The sequence below is a fragment of the Gastrolobium bilobum genome, unplaced genomic scaffold (assembly GCF_033153095.1).
Source record: "Gastrolobium bilobum isolate Gb01-03AN ecotype WA unplaced genomic scaffold, APGP_CSIRO_Gbil_v1 utg6021, whole genome shotgun sequence".
NCBI lineage: Eukaryota > Viridiplantae > Streptophyta > Magnoliopsida > Fabales > Fabaceae > Gastrolobium > Gastrolobium bilobum.
In genome coordinates, this window is record NW_026899147.1 from 366,408 (window position 1) to 390,013 (window position 23,606).

General features: G+C 31.6%; 3 protein-coding genes across 4 annotated transcripts; 2 read left to right on the forward strand and 1 right to left on the reverse strand.

The window, feature by feature from the left end:
- Nucleotides 1-829: 829 nt before the first annotated feature.
- LOC133287655 (probable E3 ubiquitin-protein ligase RHB1A) lies at nucleotides 830-5,956 on the reverse strand. 2 transcript variants are annotated; one of them, XM_061485306.1, is made up of 5 exons: nucleotides 5,765-5,956; nucleotides 4,896-5,083; nucleotides 1,948-2,320; nucleotides 1,712-1,821; nucleotides 830-1,497 (listed from the first exon to the last, which is right to left on the reverse strand). In XM_061485306.1, the coding sequence occupies exons 2-5, from the start codon at nucleotides 4,956-4,958 to the stop codon at nucleotides 1,468-1,470; spliced, it is 576 nt and encodes a 191-aa protein (XP_061341290.1). In that variant the 5' UTR covers nucleotides 4,959-5,083; nucleotides 5,765-5,956; the 3' UTR covers nucleotides 830-1,467. The 2 variants fall into 2 exon arrangements, with proteins under 2 accessions (XP_061341290.1, XP_061341292.1); XM_061485308.1 differs by having other exon boundaries at nucleotides 5,725-5,956.
- Nucleotides 5,957-8,405: 2,449 nt separating this feature from the next.
- LOC133287654 (pentatricopeptide repeat-containing protein At2g46050, mitochondrial) lies at nucleotides 8,406-10,367 on the forward strand. Its single transcript, XM_061485305.1, has one exon. The coding sequence runs from the start codon at nucleotides 8,406-8,408 to the stop codon at nucleotides 10,365-10,367; it is 1,962 nt and encodes a 653-aa protein (XP_061341289.1).
- A 5,820-nt stretch (nucleotides 10,368-16,187) lies between these two features.
- LOC133287651 (calmodulin-binding receptor-like cytoplasmic kinase 2) lies at nucleotides 16,188-19,242 on the forward strand. The gene is made up of 6 exons (XM_061485301.1): nucleotides 16,188-16,462; nucleotides 16,919-17,163; nucleotides 17,286-17,454; nucleotides 17,557-17,646; nucleotides 17,781-18,082; nucleotides 18,664-19,242. The coding sequence occupies exons 1-6, from the start codon at nucleotides 16,210-16,212 to the stop codon at nucleotides 18,922-18,924; spliced, it is 1,320 nt and encodes a 439-aa protein (XP_061341285.1). The 5' UTR covers nucleotides 16,188-16,209; the 3' UTR covers nucleotides 18,925-19,242.
- Nucleotides 19,243-23,606: the final 4,364 nt, after the last annotated feature.

The following is a 23,606-nucleotide window of genomic DNA, read 5'->3' on the forward strand; positions in this document are numbered from 1 at the left end:
ATTTTAACAACATTAATATCTTCTATTTAAAGTGGTTTTTTTATTATTATTAAGGGCTCAAAGAACCAGAATGTTTTATTATATTCAAATTAATTTTATTTTTTTTGAACCGATTCTTGGATCTAATGTCATTTATGATTTATAACTAAATCCAAATCACTTTGTGTATGCAAATCAATTCTGAATTGATTTTGAATCGGTTTTGAATCAATTTTGTATGTTTGAGTTAAAAAACAAAGGGAAAAGTATTTCTCCACTTCCCGAAAATAAAATTATCTTTGGTGAGTCTAAAACGATATCATTTTTAGATTGAAAAATTAAAAAATTAAAATCATAAAAACTAATATAATTCTGAAATAAATTAGAATTTCAAAAATATATTTTTCCCAACCCCAAAACAACATTGTTTTTGACTTACTGGATATAAGTTATCTTCGGTCACTGGAAAAACGCTTAACCCTAAAACAAATCAATTCCGTTCTCAAAATTGATTAAAAAAAATACAATTTGATTTAATTATTTTGTACAGTAAAGGAAAAAAAAGAAAACGAAATTAAATGTAGTATTATAGCTTTGATTTGATACATTCAATATTTGAGTTGAGAAAATAAGGTAGGGCAAGTGTTAATTGTGCTATTGGATACGTTAAACTGATTTTGCTATTGGTTTAACTCACAACTCACGTGCAGTTTTGGTGATTAGATTAAGCCAACTATATACACACATGCACACAGAAAGACAACAGGAACAATTAGAATGTTTAACTCTTGCTTCCACTTTACAGCTTCCCACTACCACCACATGCTAAACAACAAATTGAGATCACAATCAAACAGAAAACCAGCAGAATTTACAATACATTGATTAACAATGTTCACAATCAACCCTTTTGGCACCAGCCAGAAGAAAATTTAATAAAAAAGAATGGGGTTTAAGGTATACTTGGTCATTACTCATTGGCCATACAACAAAAGATGGGATCCCCAGTATCCACCAGAATATTTACATTGAAAATGTAATCAAAATGTAAATGCAGACTTGATTTACAAGACCAGTATACATTTTTTCCCCACAAAGAAAATTACATAGACAAACAAATAAATATTGAGAAATTTGTACAAGAAAATGGAGAGCAGCCAAGCAATACTTAAAAAAAAGAAAGAGCCATTCTCTGAACATGAATTTCTTCATCTTGAGATATGCTGTATTCTTTCACTAAAAATAGGTAAATTCCAACCTGAGGAATTGCAGTCAAAGAGACATGCAATGTGGTGCAGCATTCTGTCAAAATCTCCTCATTCTTCTCCTCACAGATTGTATCCCCAATGAAATGAGTCCACTAAAACAATGACTTTTTAAATGAACGATGACTTGAAAATGAATCTGTACCATCATCTAACCAGTTATCAAACAATAAGTTTTATATCCTTCACTCATTTAGCAAGCTTTTCTTTTGAAACAACCAAACTAGTTCAGTGTCTGGTCAAATATCATCTCCTGTAACATTAGAGGAAAAATAGTATTTCACTAAAGCTCAACATAATTGGTAATCAAGACAAAAAAAGCTCAGACAGTTTGTATTTCATGATCAACAATAACCAATAAACCACATCTAGCAGGAACTGCTGGAGTTCATTTACCAAGAAAAGAAGCCAACAACCACCCTCTTTTCATGTTATAGTTAATAAGGAATTGATGCAAAAAGCCAAACCTGATCACATATAGGACAGGAGTCACTTCTTTCCATCCACTCAAGAATGCAAGACAGATGAAAGTGATGCTCGCATTTCGTCAGAGTTTTAGGATTCTCAACATCATATTCTGCATTAAAGAAAAATATATATTTTTTTTTCAAAAGATAGTTTCCAGAGAGAGCCAGAACTTATTAGTTTTGATCCCTCAACTGAAACATGGAAAATCTAACTTTAAAAGATAACTTATACTCACCTTCAAGACATATTGGACAGACGTCCTCTTCTTCGGTCACTAATGCATGAGATTCATTTGATTTTGGCAGTTCTGACTTCCTTGGAGATATAGGTGAAGAATTAGCTTGAGCTTTGCACTCAGATTCTTCAAGATCATCACACGTAATTAAAGTTTCAAAACTACTACCACTAACTGTTTCTCTGCCTGAATCAGAATCTGTTGAAGCTGGGCATCCAAGGACCATATCATATGGCAAAGGTGCAGGAGGGGGCTGGTAAGTATCAGGTGTGGATGTTTCCAGGTTCAAGCTTACAAGCAATCCAGCAGTGAGTGAAGCAGCCGTGCCATCATTAGAGGTTAACGACTCACGCTCTTCTAAAGTTGGTGGGCACTGAAAAACAAGAGTTTTTCAGATTTCATATGTTCATTACAAAATAACCATCATCTAAAACAATAAACTAGTAGACAGATTATTTCCAGAAGCACTTAATTTCGAAGAGAATAATGAAACCAATCATGTTACACTACAACTCAGCCACCTTCTCATCTGTCATCCCCAAGGGGACCGGTCATACATGCATTGGGAGATTGCTGCAGAGTTTCTCTTTACTTATGGTAAGAGAGAGAAGAAAGCATAGGTTTTATGGAAAGTGTTATAAATTGTATAGAATCCATCTATAACAATTTGTTTAAGCTCATAAGAAATCTTTGCAAATTGCAATATGACAACGAAGCTGCTCCCTTGTACATACTACAAACAAAAGACTAGTCCAAGTGTTGAAATTACAAGATGAAGGCAGTTACATATTTTATTTCAGTTTCTTGCCATTTATCAACCAAAACTTTGTAAGAAACTAAAACAAACAATAAAATTAAATCATTTAAACAAAAAAAAAAAAATGGGGAGAAAACATTCATTTTGAGCTTTGATTATCTTCCATTAATTTTCATCCTCTCACAACTTCCCAACATTTCACTTAAGTTGCAGCTTTCCAAAATTCATTCAAGCATGCATGAATGATGAATTTAAATTTTCTATCAATTGTGTAACTTGATTCACTAAGAACTATATAATTCACCAGCTCTACTTATTTTTGCAAGGAATCTGATATTATGTCAGAGGAAGTCCTACGGTCTTAAAATAAGAAATAAATCCACATAGCTTAATTTTTTTCCATCCCTCTCATCCCTTCAAGCAATGACTACTCAGGAAACTTTCTGATCTTTCAATTAAGTGATAACTCCAAGGACTATCTTTCTAGATCCTTCCTTCCTGGAGTCAGCATCTATTTAGTAAAATTTAATAAGTATTTTTCATTTCACTGATCTATGAGAAAATATACAAAAAACAAAGGAAAATGAAAATAGAACTGGTGAAGAGTCCATAGAAAATCGGGCAGCAATTTTAATGCATGCCTGCATTTAAGAAAGTTAATCATAATCACAAACCTTACATGAACCTTAATGTAACAATGCTAAAAGTATTGTTTTCTGTTGAAAAATAGTATGTTATTTATCACAGCTCCACTGTGGCATTTGCTGGACAAAAACAATTTTTTTTTTAAGGATTTGATGAATAACTTAAATATAAAATTTTGGAAATCTTTTTATTTGCTATAGTAGATTTGGAGCAACGCTAAGGTTGCTCCTCGTGACCGGGATGTCATGGATTCGAGTGTGGTAAATAGCCTCTTTGCAAAAGAAATGTAAAGGTATAGCTGCATACAATTGACTCTCATCCCTACCTCGCAAGCTGAGGAGCCTTGTACACTGGGGTTTTCCCCTTTTTTATTTCCAACAGTGCATTCAATAAGCACTTCATGGCATTCCAAATTCAAGTTAGGATTACAGTGTTCAGTTTGAAATCTCAAAGCCCTTTCATCTATAACATGAAAATAATGATTTTTGTAAATGAAATATTGCAGAGGTTACATCTGGTTTACATGGTTGGTCCCCAATGGCAACCATTTTGAGGGCTTTTAAGAGCAAGTTGACAATGAAATAGTTTGAACTTTCCTTTAACAAGTAGTTCTTCACTCAAACATTACTAATGACAATGACTCCAAGCATATATTTGGAAGTAAAAACCAAGATTGCACGAGTAACAGATTCACTTGACTATGAATAGTTTGAACTTTCCTTTAACAAATAGTTCTTCACTCAAACATCACTAATGACAATGACTTCAAGCATAGACGAGTGAGGCTGCTTGGAAGTAAAAACTGAGATTGCAGGAGTATCAGATTTACTTGATTGAACTTGAACCATTGCAGTGACTTTGGTTTCCCTTGACTTTATTATGTAAACTGATTCCTACTTGGAGGACAACTTACAACATAAAACCCCAAACTGAATGAACCTTCAATGTTCAATACTTTTCATAATTAAATTTAAATCTTGTCTTTATGGGCATTTTTTTTTTTTGGAGTTTGTGAGCATGTTTAATGGAGTGATTGATAGCTAATGATTTTTGTTTTAAGTAAATCAGCAAACAAAGATTTTCATTAAAGATGGGAAACAAGTGTAAGTATTCTTGGCTGACCTGTTTGTTATTATTTGATGCAGGGACCATAAAAGTGTTTTGCAATTTGGTATAGCATCAGAATATATGTGAGCTTCCACGGATGATACTTATTAACAAAAACAGTGAGGAAATAAATTATAACTGAGTTTGGAGCTCTTCCATGATTTCCTTTTGGTTTCTTAAAAGCAGGGCTTTTATTACCTTTTTTGTTTTCTGGGGTCATAAAGGACTCGTGAATTAACAGATGGAAGAAAACTAAAGGAAAATACAACATAGATGAGATGAGAAGCATCACTTAGAATCAATATATGCACTGTTTTCCATCATAAATCTATCTTCATTCAGAATGGTAAAAGGGTTCATGGCATAAACTTATAGTAAGATTACTGGATAGATGCTTATAAGCTACAAATCAGGTAAGAGAGGATAGAACATTACTAACATAGTAATACACTGGTGTTCCATGCAGGTGAGGTTTTCTGGCAGAACAACAGCAACCTCCCATTTTCCAGCAATTCGTTTCTGTTATTTAATCAAAACTACCAGTGATATTCTCATCCTCTTCAGTTATTTGGGATCGAAAGAGGATCGGAGGCTATCATACTTTATGTGTCTATTCCGCTACTGCCACTACAAGTCCATAAAAAGAGTATTTACGAATATATTTCACATTAGAAACAAGATTATATCCCACAAAGTCATGACATCAATTGACAACTTGAAATTATGCAAACAAACACAAAGTGTAATAGTTAATTACACAGTTATGGCAGCCAAGCCCTTCATTTTGAGAAATAAAATAACATAATAACAAATTGCATATAGTCTTTTAGATGATAGAATACACAGTTGCAAAAGATACAAATGCCTTAACTCACAGCCTCATGTTCATATTTCAAATTAATTCATGATCATCCCTCTTACAGATTACTACAATTAGCATGCATCAACATCCACATCACCATCATCTTTATCACAATATCCCAAATTACAATTAGCATATAAATTTCAACAACAAAACAAAAGATACAAACTTTACATATAACAAACAATTCACATAATAAAAAGAAAAAAAAAGAAAGGAAAGCAGCAATCAAACCAGAAACCCAGACCAACCCAGATTCATCACAAGAACAAGACACAACAAAACATAGCAAAAACCTTGACTAGTAATACCCAAAGGACCAAAAACAAGAACCGATTAGACAAACCAAAAAAAGGGCCGAACATAAAAAACCATATGAATCAAAATCCATAGCATAAACCCTAACCTTTAAGGTAGAAAAGGATTACAGTCCATAAAAAAGATACCTTTAATGGAAGGAAGAGATGAGAATTGAGTTAAACGAAAAGGGTTTGAGGGGGTTGTGAATTTGTGAAGCGTGAAACCTTTGAATCTATGTATTACGTTGGTTACTTTTTTGTTGTTACTGTTGTTGTTGGTGGGTTGTTGTCCATAGTGTATGCGCTCCACTCGTTTCTCTTTCATAAGTAGCTTTGTCCTATGTTGAGTTTTGGGAGTGTTACAATTACAAGTACAACACAAAAGTCAAACTCAAATAACTTTAGCCTTATAGGGGCTGCTCAACAAAGTGTACATACACCTTAACACAACTGTGTGCAACATGTCCCATTTTAATGTAATTTTTGAATTTAATGTTTATTATGTTATAAAAGATAATTTTTTTTTTTTGATAGACAAAGATAAAATTATTTTATGTATATATAAAAGTATATAAAATTTATATTTTCTTTTTTACTTTCTTTTCCTCACAAAGCTCTATATAAATTTTACATGTTTTTATATATGTATATGAAATAATTTTATTTCAGTGATCCTAAACCCATAATTTTTATTATAAAAGCATAAAATAAAATAATTCAAATCCATCCTATTCTGTGCACATCCTACCTTTTTTTTCTTCAAATGCAGCCATTTTTTAATCTCAGAGAAAAAAGAAAAAAAAAGAAATATGAATCTTAATTCTTGTATTATTTCACCACAAAATAATATTTCTTCTTTTGTTAGATTAACAATTATTCCTTTTGCAAGATATTTTGCAATCATTACCAAAAAAGAAGAAGAACTATGTTTATCATCACATGATAACAAAATGTTTATTGCTTTAAATTCAAATAACTAGCTCTTATTCGAATATATATGTGTGTCTGTGCAGGAATTCGAGCAAACCTTTTTTTAAGTGTATGATTTTTTTAACTTGATATTATAAATTTGATTTCTGAAATTTTAAATTTTTAATAATTTAGTCTGTCAAAAAATAAATTAATGCATATAGTAAACTTAATGGAGGGACTGAAATAACATCTTAGTTTTTAAAATTATTTGCCGATATAGAATAATATCAAATAATTCTGTAGGCTTTGATTTGATAAAGGTGTGTTGGATGAGTGTAGATCCATGTTCTTATCAACAGGATGATAAATTTTGGTACAACCAACAGAATGATATTAATTAATATAAAACAGTGCTCATACTAAACAAACCACACACAATATTAAAGAATATAAAACAGATTATCCACACAATCATATATAATAAACAAACACAGCACTCAGTAGGATTCTAAGGGTATCAAACATTCATTTTCTCTCGGGATGAATTATGGAAATTCAAGTTTTTGGATAACTTAATAAATTTTTTCTTATCAACTTTCTTTATTCATGCTTGCTATTGGATCACCTAACTCAACGAATTCTCACCTATTGAGTAAACAAGTCCAGTCTTACCTCAAATTGGTCTGATTTGTTACATAAATATAATTTTTTCTGATTTTGGATATAAGTGGAAATTGAACATATAATTTAATATAATTTATCCAAATTTCTCACTACTAAACCAATGTCAGTGACTTTATAAATATAAAATTTTAAAGTTTAATTTATTCACTAGATGTATGATTTTTTTAAGGATTAATTCGACCTAAAAAAAATTATTTAAATGTTTATAATAATACCTTTAGGTTAAAAAAATATAATTTATTGTATTGTAATAAAAATTAATGCAATATTAATATTAATAATAATAAGAATAAGAATAAAAAGGATTCAATCCTAGTGGCTTTATAAATATAAAAGTTTAAAGTTTAATTTATTCACTAGATGTATGATTTTTTTAAGGATTAATTGGACCTAAAAAATTTATTTAAATGTTTAAAATTGTTGAGATATATAGTCTCACATTGGTTGTATGAGTAACTAATGTGGAGTTTATAAGGCTTTGAGCACTCCCACCCTTTAACCTAGCTTTTGGGGTGGTGTATCCAAGGTTCTTTACAATAATAATACCTTTAGGGTAAAAAAATATAATTTATTGTATTATAATAAAAATTAATACAATATTAATAGTAATAATAGTAAGAATAAGAATAAAAAGGATTCAAATTTTAATTTTACAATGACGTAGACAATAAACCACAGGCAAAAGAAATGGATTTTTTAGACATGAAAAGAATTAAAATTTTAGTGGTTTAAAGTTTAAACAGCTATTGTTTTTGAATGATTAATATGTTTTTACAATTCAATTTCTCATATTTAAAAAAATGTCAAAATCGGAAATTAAATGCTGAAATCGGAAATTTTAATAATAATAATATTCAATGAATGGTTCTGTTTGGCCTTCCCTCTTCAATTATTGCATGATTGTAGAGTAACCTAACATAGTAGTGACAAACCAACAATGAAATATCACATGTTTTATATTTTTATGCCAATTATTTTAATTTTCTTGACATTTTTAACATGAAATTATTTTTTTATATTATCCATTGTATCATGAATTACTCTATTATTCAAGTCATAGCAAGTTCTCTCTATCAAATTTTATCACAACTATATTAAATTCGAACTCGAAACCCTCAAATAATCCCTTATTAGTTAATTCACATGATACATACAAATTCTTTAAGTTCACTTGTCTTTAGCCTCTAATCTTATGCTCTGTAAATTCCATTTAAAAAAGCAGTTCCATTTCCCTCCAAAACCTTATTCATTTATCACACAATGCTTCGGTAACCCTTGTCATCAACCCCATTTATGGAGCTCCTTGAGTAGACTCAGAGCTTCTGTGAATGTCCCTGATGAAACCCATTTCAGGGACCCTAACACTGTTCATTTGTTTTGTTCCAATGCTCTAAAAGTCTCTGCCAAAAAGGCCTTTCTTCCTGAAGGAAAACAGTTACATGCCCATTTGATAAAGTTTGGATTTTGTCATGTGCTATCCTTACAAAATCAGATTTTGAGTGTTTATCTTAAATGTAAGGAAACTGAAGATGCAGAGAAACTGTTTGAGGAATTGCCTTGCAGAAATGTGGTGTCATGGAATATTGCAATTCATGGTATTGTTGGATGTGGCAATGAAAATGACTCCAATGCACAGCTTTGTTTTTCTTATTTTAAAAGGATGTTGTTGGAAATGGTGGTTCCAGATGATATAACTTTTAATGGTCTTATTGGTGTGTGTGCTCAGTTTCATGCTATTTGCACGGGTATCCAGTTGCATTGTTTTACAGTGAAACTGGGTTTTGATTTGGATTGTTTTGTAGGTAGTGCTCTCGTTGATTTATATGCAAGATGTGGTTTAGTTGAGAATGCAAGGAGGGTTTTTTATGTTGTTCAATGTAGAGATTTGGTTATGTGGAATGTGATGATTTCTTGCTATGCCTTGAATTGTTTACCAGAAGAGGCTTTTAGCATGTTCAACTTGATGCGATTGGATGGTGCAAATGGGGATGAGTTCACTTTTAGCAGCCTTCTTAGTATATGTGATACTTTGGAATATTATGATTTTGGAATGCAGGCTCACAGTCTTATTCTGAGACAGTCATTTGATTCAGATGTTTTAGTGGCTAGTGCATTGATCAACATGTATGCCAAAAATGAAAATATAATTGATGCACACAGAGTATTTGATAAGATGGTGATTCGAAATGTTGTGGCATGGAATACCATAATTGTTGGATATGGGAATTATGGAGATGGGAATGAGGTTATGAAGCTTCTGAGAGAGATGCTTGGGGAAGGGTTTTTCCCTGATGAACTGACTATGTCCAGCACTATTAGTTCATTTGGCTATGCTTCTTCCGTTACTGAAACACTGCAAGCTCATGCCTTTGCAGTTAAATTATCGTTTCAAGAATTTTTATGTGTTGCCAATTCTTTGATTAGTGCATACTCCAAGTGCGGTAGCATTACTAGTGCATTTAAATGTTTCAGATCAACTGTAGAACCTGATCTCATTACGTGGACTTCATTGATAAATGCATATGCATTCCATGGTCTTGCCAAAGAAGCAACTAAGATGTTTGAGAAGATGCTATCTTGTGGCATAATACCGGATCGAATTTCTTTTCTTGGTGTTCTTTCTGCTTGTGCCCATTGCGGACTTGTGACTATGGGACTTCACTACTTCAAATTAATGATCAATGTGTATCAGATTGTTCCTGATTCAGAGCATTATGCCTGCCTTATTGACCTTCTTGGAAGATATGGCCTTATAAATGAGGCTTATGAATTCTTGAGGTCAATGCCAATGGAAGCTGAATCAAATATGTTAGGAGCATTTATTGGATCTTGCAAGCTCCATGCAAATATAGGAATGGCTAAATGGGCTGCAGAAAAGCTCTTCATCATAGAGCCAGAGAAGATTGTAAACTATGCCCTTATGTCTAACATCTATGCTTCTCAGAGACATTGGTATGATGTGGAAAGAGTGCGGAAAATGATGGGTGACAAACCTGATGCAAAAGTACCAGGTTGCAGCTGGATAGAGATTGCTAATCAGGTTCATTCATTTGTATCCGGTGATAAGACCCACCCTAATGCTTTAGAAATGTATGCTACATTAAAAATGTTGCTTAGGCCAATGAAGGAAAGAAATCATGGTATGAATTTGTAAAGGATACATCAGACCCATGATCTACATCAAGTGTACTTGCATGGATTATTCCATGCTTTGCTTCAAAGATGGGCACTGTAAGTGTTGGTTTGGCTATCAGTAGTCATGTTTGAACTAACGAGCTAAACAAATGCTTCGCTTTGAGCAAAATCCATATATATATAAATAAATAATATTTTTACAGCTACTTTAGATAAGATTATCTAGAGCTACCAAAAAATTACGTCGTTTTGATTAACGAAGGTTGTTTCTGTAATTTTAAATGAATTAATGAAGGATGTTTCAGTAAAATATATATAATAAATAAATAAATAAAATTACAGAAACACCCTTCATTAATTCATCTAAAATTCTGAAAACACCCTTCATTAGTCAAAACGACATAATTTTTAGGTAAATGTAGATAACCTTATCTAAAGTGGCTGTAGAAATGTTTATCCCTAATCTTAATATATATGGAAATAGATCTTCTAATGTGCCAAAAAAACATGATACAGTCATGTGGGAAGATCATAATCATACAAAGGTAAATCAACGGTTATGATTTCGTAACTACCTATTTTATCATTTTTTCTCTCTCCTCCTTTTTTACCATTGATTCACCTTTGTATGGTTATGATTCCCCACATTACATGGTCATGTGAATTTTCACATTAGAGGATCCAGATCCAATATATATAGAGGAGGATCTTTTGACACCAAATCTTAATCGTTGATTTCAGGAATTTATAATTTATTGGGTCACACTTAATAATTAATTCTCAATAAATTATAAACGTTAGATTGACGGAAATCAACGGTTAAGATTTGGTACCAAAATTTTTAGTTTGACACTATTGTGAAAGGATCATATCCCATAAATTATAAACGTTAGATTGACGGAAATCAACGGTTAAGATTTGGTATCAAAATTTTTAGTTTGACACTATTGTGAAAGGATCATATCCCATATATATATATATATATATATATATATATATATATATATATATATATATATATATATCTATATGGGAAAAACATTTCTCAAGCAGCTTGAGATAAGTTTATCTCCGGCTACCCCAAAACTACGTCGTTTTATTTATTTATTTCCTTATATCAATTGATTCACCTTTGAATGATTATGATTCCCTTTTTTTCTCTCTTTCTTTATTACCATTGATCCATCTTTGTACGATTATGATTTAGTAGTCGAAGATAAGATTATCTCAAACAGCTTGAGAAACGATAAGCCCTATATATATATATAAATATATATATATATATATATAGGAACAATATATTCTTACACCAGTGTAAGAGTTAGAAGACTTACAGTCAATCTTGAGCATTGATCCACTTGTATCCAATGACTCTCATTACTAAAAAATTAGAGCTGTTAGATATAAATAGGATCAACGATCAAGATTGAGAGTGTAACTTACACTGGTGTAAAATGATCCTAACCCATATATATATATATATATATATATATATATATATATATATATAAGGTAAACATTTCTACAGCCACTTTAGATAAAGTTATCTACAACTATCCAAAAACTACGTTGTTTTGATTAATGAAGGGTGTTTATGTAACTTTAGGTGAATTAATTAAGGATGTTTCCGTAATTTTATTTATTTATTTATCATATATATTTTACTGAAATACTCTTCATTAATCTACTTAAAGTTACAGAAACACCTTTCATTAATCAAAACGACGTAATTTTTGGGATAACTGTAGATAACCTTATCTAAAGTTGTTGTAAAAATATTTTTTCTTATATATATATATATATATATTCTTAGGAAAAAACTATTCTTATGTCACATGACATAAGTTTTCTCTCCTACACACCCTTCGATGACTGTCCCACCTTTTTTCTTTTCTTTTCTTTTATTTTTTAAGTAGTGGAGCCCACTAGTTTGTCTCTATGACATGAAATAACTACCTCCTTTAACATGAGATTAATAAAACCTATATTCTTATTCCATAATCCTAATTATTTTTTTAGGCGAGTCAAGTCCCTGAATAAGATTTTTGCATCTAGTGCAGCGGTTACGTCAAATTTGAACGGTAGGTATTACTTTTTCCTAACCTACAATTAGAGCCATGATAATCTACATTACCGAACCTAGCAGAAATATTAATTATCTGTTAAATCTATAATAATCAACATCTTACCTGCAGGAAACAGTTAAGTAAATTCCAATCAAAGGCACTGGCAATGATCTCTAAATTGAAAATACGTGCAACTCAAAAAAATATCATTGTGACAAAGTTGCGACTCCCAATAATTACATAGTCAATTTAAAGAGTTAAAGTTTATTTTCTCAATATTTTTTTTAGAAAATATTTAAAATATTAATTTCGGACCCGTTCCGAACAGAATTACTTCTCATAAAAAATACCTGTGATTTATTTAAAAAAAAAATAGAGGTTACAAGATATCAAGAAATAACTCGACTGCAGGAATCATTAAAGTCGGTATAAAAAATAAAAATAAATATCACTAATCATGCGAGCCATCAAGAAAATGTCAACAGCATTGTATGGTCCATCAAGAAAATGACATTACCAAAAAAATAATAATAAAAAGATCTCTTAAACATTCGAGCCATCAACAAAATGCCAACAACAAAGAAAAAAAAATAAGCAAAAAGTTTTGTCCGTTATACGTAGTTGATTTTTATTTTTATTTTTTTGGGTAGACGCGTAGTTGATTTTTTTTAATTCGATGAGTTAGAGAGAGATACACAATTGTAAATAAGTGCAATGAATTCTAATCATATATTAACTTTTTTTAAAGAAAAAAAAAATGAAGTTACGAGGCTTTCCTCATTTAAGATTATATTTATCCATATGTTACAAATTTGTTTTCCGTTAAACTTATCTATATATTTATATAGACATTGGATAAGTATATTTCTCATTTATGTTCTTAAACTCTATTGTGTATGGTCCATAGTTCATTAATGCATTATTTTATTTCTAAAAAAATAATTGATAAAGTAGTTTTGATCCTCTGCCGACGCCATAGTCAAACAGATACTTCAACTCTAGAAGAAAGTATTTTTAGGATATAATTTTTTATAACTTCCTTCAGTAGTTATTTTTTTATTTATGCGAAAAATACTAACTATATATTTTGGGTTTTAACTTTATTTCGAAAACATTACTTAATTACCTTGAAATTCTTTTAATTTTATCTTAAATTAAAAAGTGATTTTCTTATTTGAAAAAAGCCACAAGCAAATAATATGAAATCATTGATTGCCATCACTTAACAGCTTTATCAGTATCCCTAACCGTGTCCTTTTAAAATCGATATTTTCTTTAGACTATTGTTTTAAGTTGGTTCTAAGTTTATAATGATGCAAAAATCTGGTGAGAAATGATTCAAACCGATTGAACTTGTAATGCCTGCATTGTCGACCAACAACCTAGAAAATTAAAGGTTAACTACTTGAAAATCAAACAGAGTTTTGATCAACGATGTAGAAATTTTGGTTATGAAACTACTAATAACAAGTTTAATTTACAATTTAAAACTCTAAAACTATGCTTTGGATAAAAGGTACAAGAAATAAACTTAGTATAATCATAATTCAGGACTTTCTAAAAATTAAATCAAATATGGGTTTTATGTTTATCATGTAACATGATATAACATCACTTTCCTACACACACATTAAAGAGGTGGGGTCCACATGTTTTTCTTTCTCTTTCATCATTCCACTTTCTCTCTCCATTTTTGTGAGTGTGTTGAAAACAACACTTAAATCATGTAACATAACACTAATAAAACCCATCAAATATACTATGAAAACGTTCATTTTTATTGAGCAATTGTAAGGACATTAACATGATCAATAGTTGTACTTTTTGATTTATGGTATGTCCAACTGTTAACGTATTGTTTGTCATAATATGAAAGGGCATATACTAAATTCGGTGTTGACTGTTGCGCTACATATAATGACTATATTTTGTATTATAATATATATTTTTTATTCCATCACCAAATGATAGTAGTCTAGTTGACGCATACAAATTAAGCAGGTGAGGTGGAAGCATGTATTCGATGCTCCTAAATATCACATTTGAAAGAAATTTAAAGTCTTAATTTTAGATCTATCTCGAATCGGATTAAAACGATTAAAATATATTAATTATTTTTGGAGCGAGAGAAAATGGCCAAAACACATATAATATTAATTTTGAGTCTAGTATGTCAATTATCCAATTCTAATTCCAAAAGTCATCACAAGAATTCAAATCCAGCCTTTTTTTAACTGGTTGTCCATCCTAAACTCGTATTGCTACTTAGTCCACCTTCAAGGATTGTTTTAAAAAATTTATAATATTTCATTCTTCATACGTACACATTTTATTTTATTATTTTTATAAATTCGGTTTTGATAGTGATTGATTCTAAATTTTTAATTTTCGGATATTATCATAAACCGAATGTTTTTACATATTTTTAAAAATAGAGATTTCTGAATAAAAAAAATTTCTCCTCTACTAAACGCCGCTAAGTATTGAAGATGGAAAATTCTTATTAACTTTGCCAATTGTAAAATCTATAATTTACATATAAAAGTTCCTTTTTATTCGTCGGTATTCTAGAAGTAAATGAAACTCAAACAATGTCATCAAAAGTCGGTCTAGGCTCCCATTGAAAAAGTCTCATCAAAATCTGTTTTTATCAAAATTTCACAGCTTTCCAAGTCAATGAATGAAATGTTGCTTTTCTACATCTCCAGCCATTTTTCTAAACGTCCAAAACATTGTTACAATCACTGAGGACCTTTTCGAAGTTACACTCTAAAACACGAACTTGTGCCCATTAATTCTTTCAACCTACAGCTAGCTTAAAAGGAGCTATGATTGATTGTTTACATTAAGATCAATATATTTTAATGAAATCAAGATCAATATATTTTGTCTTTTCATAGGAAAACCGGGTCAGATACATAAAAAAACCAAAAACAGACAAACTACAAACAAACAATATGTATTTGCATATTATTACACCATAAAATCATTTTTTGGATTTAATTTTGTTCGGTAAATAGTGATCGGATGTAACTTATATTCTAATGTTGGTTGTTGATGTTATTTATATTCAATTATTCTAATTTATTAAATATGTAAACTGTTAAAAGTTAGCAGATTAATAATAAAGATTGAAGGTAAATTTTTTTATTATTACATCGATATAAAAACAATTTGTTTCAATTAATAATGTGAATAATTTTAATGAGAGTAAATCGACCAAGAACCCAAATCCCAGTCTAAAATAAAATTTGATTTACCATTCAAAAGAAATACTTTTTTATTATCATTTTTCTTATATATTAACTTCTTAAAAAAAAAAACTTGTTTAAGGTTCGCTTTTTCTGCGGTTACTGGATAAGTTATATGCAGTAAGCTCAATACGACGTCATTTTGAGGTGGAAATCATAGTGTTTTTGTGATTTTAATTTATTTCAGGGTTATAATAGTCTTTATATTTATAATTTTTTAAGATTTTCATAGACGTCGTTTTAGAAATAAATGCAGATAACTTATCTGCAGTAACTGCAGAAACATTTTTCCTTTTATCATATAATTTTATTTAAAAAAAAAAGAAAAGAAAAAAAATTGTACTTGCTGGTTCCTATCATAGTCATTACAGACAAGCAAGCAAGAGGCAACCACCGAAATTCAAGAGAGATGCAAATTGAATAGCTTAGCTTCAACGGCGCAAGATAGCGTCAGCAACCTTTTATTTCTAATAAACGCTAAGTCGTTGCTCTTTATTACTTCACTTCAGTTGACGCGCCAATTTTCTCTCTCTCTCTCCAAAAAATGACATCCCCCAATCACCGCCGCCGGCGACCAAGCTCCGGCCACCGGAGCATGCCGGACCGCGTTCCTTACTCTCCCAGCTACCCCTCTTCCGAGGTCAGCACATCCCACCAGTCAACCTCCTCCGGCGGCCGGAGCACCGTTGCCGCCGCCGCCAGGACGGTCGCCGGAATGTTCACCGCTTGCTTCACGCCGCCGGAAGCCAACAGCTCGAAGAGCCTCGTGGATTCCGAGGTGTTCAAATCTTCTTCTGGTAGTAGTTTGATTCTCTTCCTTTTATTTTACTCTCTGTTGAAAAAAAAAATGGGGTTTCTTTTGGAGAATGTGTGCGTGCTTCTCTGTTGTTTCGGATCTTAGAATTTGAACTCATGCAATGAAAAAAAGTTTATTTTTTTAATTATGGGTCGAGAATTTGGTGAAGTCCCAGTTCCCAAAATCACGGCTTTAGTGTTTCCCCATTTGTTTGTTTTATGTGTGTGTGTAGCTTAACTTTTGAACAAAGATTACTCTCTCTCAGAGAAAGGAATTGCTTAATTTTTCCTTAATGCATGGCATTTAGGTTACTAATTTGTATTGTTTTGTTAAATTTTTAGCTTCATTATGTATGTATCTGAAACATTGTAGATTTTGAAGTGCTGCTATAGGTAGATTTGATTTATCTTCATGCTTATCAAATGGAGTGGAATAAACGTTTCCATTTGTTTTTTAGTTGCATCAAATGCTTCAAGAGCTGGTAGTCAGAGAGGGCGTGGCTCGAATCGAGGTATCAATGTCAGTTCATACAACTCAATCCAAGGGAAAGAGCCTGGCATTGTGAAGTTCACCATGGAGGAAATCTTCAAAGTCACAAGAAACTTCTCACCTTCTTTCAAGATTGGCCAAGGTGGTTTTGGGGCAGTGTACAAGGCCAAACTCATGGATGGAACTGTTGTCGCGGTAAAGCGTGCTAAGAAGGTTGTTTAAATTGATTTTTTAGCCTATCCTTTTGCTCAGTTGTGTCACCATTGATGTGGAATGAGAATGTTAGTCATAACAAGCACCTCGAATTTATTTGTTTATTACCTTTTGCTTTGCAGAGTGTGTATGAGAAACATTTGGGTGTGGAGTTCCAGAGCGAGATCCAAACACTATCAAGGGTTGAACATTTGAACTTGGTCAAGTTCTATGGATATTTAGAGCAAGAGGATGAAAGAATTGTTGTTGTGGAGTATGTTTCAAATGGAACCCTTAGAGAACATTTAGATTGTGAGTTTCTGTGGTCATTTAACTATTTTGTGTGTTTCTGGTTTGCCATTGCCTTAAGCATTGGCTTTTTGTGCCTACAACTTGATCAAATGATTATTACAGGCGTTCATGGAAACATTCTGGAGCTTGCTGCTCGTCTAGAAATTGCAATTGATGTGGCCCATGCTATCACCTATCTTCATATGTATATAGGTAAAACTGTTTTTTCATCAAGGATCTAACAAACTCATCTAAATCATGGCAAAGTGCATAGTTGTTTGTCCCAGATGACATATATAATGCTGAAAAGAATCTCAGAGTTGTTATGTATTGTATTTTCTTTGTAGATCATCCTATCATTCATAGAGACATAAAATCTTCCAACATTCTCCTCGCCGAAAATTTTCGAGCTAAGGTAGCGGACTTTGGTTTTGCTAGACAAGCACCTGACAGTGACTCTGGCATGACCCATGTATCCACCCAAGTTAAAGGAACAGCTGGCTACTTGGATCCTGAATACTTGAAAACTTATCAACTAACTGAAAAGAGTGACGTGTATTCATTTGGCGTGTTGCTTGTTGAACTTGTCACAGGAAGACGTCCCATTGAACCAAAATTTGAACTCAGGGAGCGAATAACAGCAAAATGGGTGTGTAATGTTTTCCTTCATTTTATTCTTTTGTTTTGCTATTCAGTCGAAGCGGATCCTTAGCACCATGGTTGGTGTTGTTGTCATATAACTCATATAGGTCACATGTTTGAATCATGTAATCAGCCTCTTGCAAATGCAAGGCAAGGCTACCTACTATCGACTCAATGAGTCCAGCACTTCCCTACCCTAGGCCCAGCGCACAAAGCAGGAGCTTTGTAGCATGCTATTCAGTCAGTTTCTCCCAAATTTATTAAAAACAAGGTCTTCTAGAGGGCGAGCTGGAAGTAGTGGTAAAACTGCTCCTTTGTGACTGAAAGATTATTGGTTCGAATTCGAAAAACAGTCTCTTTGTAAATATGTAAGGGTAAAGCTGCACATAAGGATTGTCTTCACTCGTACCTTCATTAATGAGGGTTTAATGGGAAGTGGTTTTTTAAGGTCTTTTATGATATTCCATTTTGTTCAGTAAGTTTAGCACCTACTCTTCATGATTGCACCTTCACAGTACAAATTTGTCCAAAACTTTAGCAGGTAAAAAGGATTGATTCTTTGATGTAACTTATTTGCTATAAGTGCAGGCTATGAAGAGGTTTATTGATGGAGATGCCATCTCAGTCTTGGATCCAAGACTGGATCAGACTGCAGCAAATAGTTTGGCCCTAGAAAAGATACTTGAACTAGCTTTACAGTGCTTGGCTCCTCGTAGACAAAATAGGCCTAACATGAAGAGATGTGCTGAGATCCTTTGGGCCATCCGCAAGGACTATAGAGAGCTAGCAGCTTCAGACTTTCGCTCATTTTCCACTACTTCCCAAAGGAGCACTTCAATGAAAGAGTGAGAAGGCTAAAGTTCAACTCAAAAGAATGTAAGTTAGGACAAACCATAGCAACAGGACAAAACCATTCTTCTATGTAATGATCAAGCAAACTTTGGTACCTGGGATGGTCGATGTTGGACCAGAATGGCATGTGCTAGTAATGGTATGAAGGATTTATGTTATGTGGAATTTGTCCGTAAAGAGTTTTGGCTTGTGTATAGGAACTGGCGAGAATACTTCCCATAAAGATGAGTGTCTTGCTTCCCTTAATTGTATTTCTTTTTCTTCTTCTTCTTATACACGACAATGAAAATTTGTATTTTATTGATTGGAAATTTGATCGTTGTTATTGCTAGCTTGGGTCTAATGTTTCATTTAGGGTGTGTTTGGTACAAGAGAAATTTTTTGGTGACCGGGAATCATGATTAATGGAAATTCAGTAGAAATTGAGTTTACTTGGAATCTTACGAAAGAGGTGTTTGGTTCGCCAAAATATTACTGGGAATATTGGGTAAAAATTACTGATTTCATATTTGGTTTAGAACGAAATATGACTTGGAATATGAGGTTATTTTACAAAAATAACCCCAAACTATTTTTACTTTTGTAATTGATAGATTGAGTCTAGATTTTTATGTGTATTGGGGTATTTTTGTCTCAAAATTTATTATTGTGCTCTCCTTTTTGCTTGGTATTCTGATTGGTATTCCGAATTACCATATTATTTTTGGTAATCTGAATAGTGACTTTTCTTTATAAATCAAATTACCGGTAATCCTTGGATATCCGGGAATCGTAATTTATTCCTTCTACCAAACGTGATAATTACATTTACCAAAGAAGGATTACCGGTAATCCTCTTCAAAAACTTGAAACAAACATCCCCTTAGGGTTAAACATGTGGTTTTTTAAATAGAACTTGCTTGGCTTAAAGAAATTCTTACTGAGTCTAAATTTTCAATACCTGTGTAATACACTCGTTCTTACTAAATTAAGAAATAAATGGATTCGTGACATTGAAAATAAAGAAGTTAATTTTATATAGACATGGGAGTCATGTTTTTGTTTTTTTTTTTATTTTTTTTTTATTTTAATAAGTGTAGCAACGCCAACCAGGGTTGTTCGATATTTGGATTGGTTCGGTTTCGAAGCAAAAATTATCCGATTCAATCCCTTCATTTTGATTTTTTAATCATTCATTTGATTTTTATTTTCTTTTTAAAATTCGATCCGATCCAATCCAATCCAATTTTATTCAGTTTGGATTGGACTGGTTTTCGGTTTTTTCAAAAAGCTTAAAAATTTGAGCCATACAAATCACTAGTCATATTAAAATAAAGCCATACAGAATTACAAACTATTAAAAAATTCAAGTCTTCAAATTAAAATATGTCTTAAAACTCATGAAGAGTTAAAATAAATTAATAAACCATAAAAAATTAAAATAAGATAGTTTGTAATTAATAGCATCCAAGATTTCAAGTTACCATCTTTTAAAAATAATAAATACACAATGCATTGGATTGATTTGGTTTGAATTGGATCGATTTTCACCAACTAAACCAAAAATCGATTCAATTCAATTAAAATATACAAGTTTTTTTTTCGATTTTTTTTTAATTCGATTATCAATTTTTTGATTCGATCACCGCAGTTTGAATCAGTTTAACATCGATTAATAATCTATTTCAATTCACACCAAGAACACCCATTTGAACCCTAGTAGCAACAAAGAGTACTAGTGCTACACTGCTACTAGTAATCCACACCGGAGAGAGGGGGGGGATTTCTTATGCGAAATGTTAAACTCTCAACTACAAAGTAAATACTTTTTAGGGGTTTGCATTCATTATTTAACATGACACAAAAAAGTTTCTTACATATACAACATTTTGTGGGAACCGCACTTTTTGAAGCAAAAAAAAACTAAGACACGCAAAAAGAATCTCTATAACATTACACAATCACTTTTCTTACAACATAACTCTTATAAAATCCATATTTTTATTAAATAATTATCCTTTCTAAAAGCTCAAGCGATCGAGTAAAAGTTATTTTAATAATTTTATAGGAGAAGGATATTGTGACAACCAAGTTGTGTTACTACCAAGTGACTACCAATCAATCTCACCGTTAGAGCGATTATGTTGATCCAACGGTTATATTTATTTCCATCTTTGTATGGTTTTAGAGCGATTATGTTGATCCAACGGTTATATTTATTTCCATCTTTGTATGGTCATGATTTTCCAAATTTAATACTTTATATTTATTTTCACATTTGTATGGTTATGATTTCTCATATTTAATGCTTTCACTTTAAATATGGAAAATCATGACCATACAAAGATAGAAATAAATATAACCGTTGGATCAACATAATCGATCTAACGGTGAGATTGATTGGTAGTCACTTGGTAGTAACACAACTTGGTTGTCACACTATCCTTCCCCAATTTTATATTAAATTTTCTTAACATGTTTTCTCACACAAAAACCCATTGAATTTATCCATATAAAGAAATTTCATAATTAAATATTTATTAGAAGAATAAAATCAATAAAAATAAAACTCGTGATGACTTGGTCATTGATTCTAATATCATCATACTAAAATAACTATTTCAATCAAAAAAACTCTAGTTATTAAGTGAACATCACTCGTTTTATGTTAGACTTTTTAAATATTTTTTTGCACTGATTTATCAATATATCTAGTTTTTAACATTAAAACTTTGATTAAGCTGGAATAATAAAAGTAAATACTCCATGGGTGACAAAGCTCTTTCAACTAAATTTTAAAATAGTTGCATTATTAAGACTCAAACTCGAAAATATTAATTAAATAATACCAAAAGCTAATTTTTATTTTATTTTTATTTCACTGAATAAAACATGACCATATTTATAATATGACCCTAGGGAACTCATCGCACCACGTGATGCGATCTCAACCATGCAAAACATATAACTCCAAAAATAATATTTTTATTTTTCAATTCAAATGAGTACTCTCATAACGCTAGTCATTAACAGCTGACAATAGTTATTATATGGTGTTGCTCGATGCAATGCAAAATAACCAAAAGACTGTATCTATCCACCTTGTTAGCAATTATGACCATAATAATTCATATATATATATATATATATATATATATATATATATATATATATGTTTAAGGTTGAAAAAGCTTTTAATTTACAAAAAAAAAAAAAAAAAAAAAAAGCTTTTAATTATTCTATACAAACATGTGGTTATGTTGTTTCTGTCTATTTGAGCAAACCTAATTGTCAATAAGCAAACTCGATTGTCCATGCTCTCAAGTTATTATTGCGTGCAGATTCCGGTAACTTAATTTCTTTAAATATGTGAATTCAGTTGAAGATGAAGATTATAACAAGGGTTAAAAGTGATGCAGATTACGCCACGTGGCGAGATTTGTGAATTCTCATTGAGTCCGCTCAACTTGAAGTTGAAAATAAGAAATTAAAAAATAAATAACGAATTCACTAGAAAGTAAACTAAACTCATTAAAAAAAATAAAAAAAAAACAATTTTGCGGAGATCTAAACGCCTCGGTTGAAAAATAAATTTGCATATAATTATTAGCTCATGCAATTCAACTAGTGATTCACTGATTAAATCATTAACTCAGTACCTTAACTAGATCCAGCCGGTTTTAATAATATTGTCATACACATAATACCTAGGAAATCAAACCTTGACTTGATATATAAACCACAACGGTAACAAGTCACTTATTCCATATATACATACATTGCATATTTAGAAGATATATTCTAGAGTAAAGATCCAAATTGGTCCCTGACAAAAAATTCGGTGCCCAAATTAGTCCCTCACAGAAATAAACTCGTTAGATAGTCTCCAACAAAGTGAAATAGGACCCACGTTGGTCCTTTTGTCAATCCAAAACTCACGGAGTCAATGACGGTGATGACGTGTCACGTTAAGTGACATGCTGGAGGCCACGTGGGTTGAGGAACGACGTCGTTTTGAGAGACTCATACACGTTGGTCAGTAGGTCCCTAACAGTTTTAAGTTTTAACAAAGGGGACCAGCATGGTCCCTAACATTTTTATCGGGGTCCTTTTTAGTACCTGCTAAAGTTCTGTTAACACCAGTGCCACCATTTGCTATTAACACACCAGCAATGTCATTTCCCCTTGTACATGCTGATATTAGTCATGCATAACACAATCAACTTCTGCATAATTCACACCATGACATTCTTAGTTTAGTCTTTATACATTGTTCCCATTTCCCCTTGTACATAAATATACTTTTTCTCAATGTTATTAACCAAATTCAACTATACAGATAATAACATTGACATTACAAAAATAACTACTTGCTCTTAGTACCTTCAAGCGGGAAAGACACAGAGACACGCAGAGCCTTCAAATTTCATTATCGACAAAAAGTACGTATGTTTGATTCGAAATAAATTCAAAACGGTACATTACAATTTTCATTCTGTTCATAGCATATATATTGTTTTTCAATGTAATCAGAATATACCTCGCATATTTATGTTTAAGGTTTCTTAACTCATCGTAGGTTATGGTATTATTAGATCGTGTGAATATTATTTTTTAGACTGGAAAATTGCGTATCTTACTTCTAAATCCTACATATATTGTTACTTGAATCTCAACAGAAAATCAAAAAGTTAAAAATA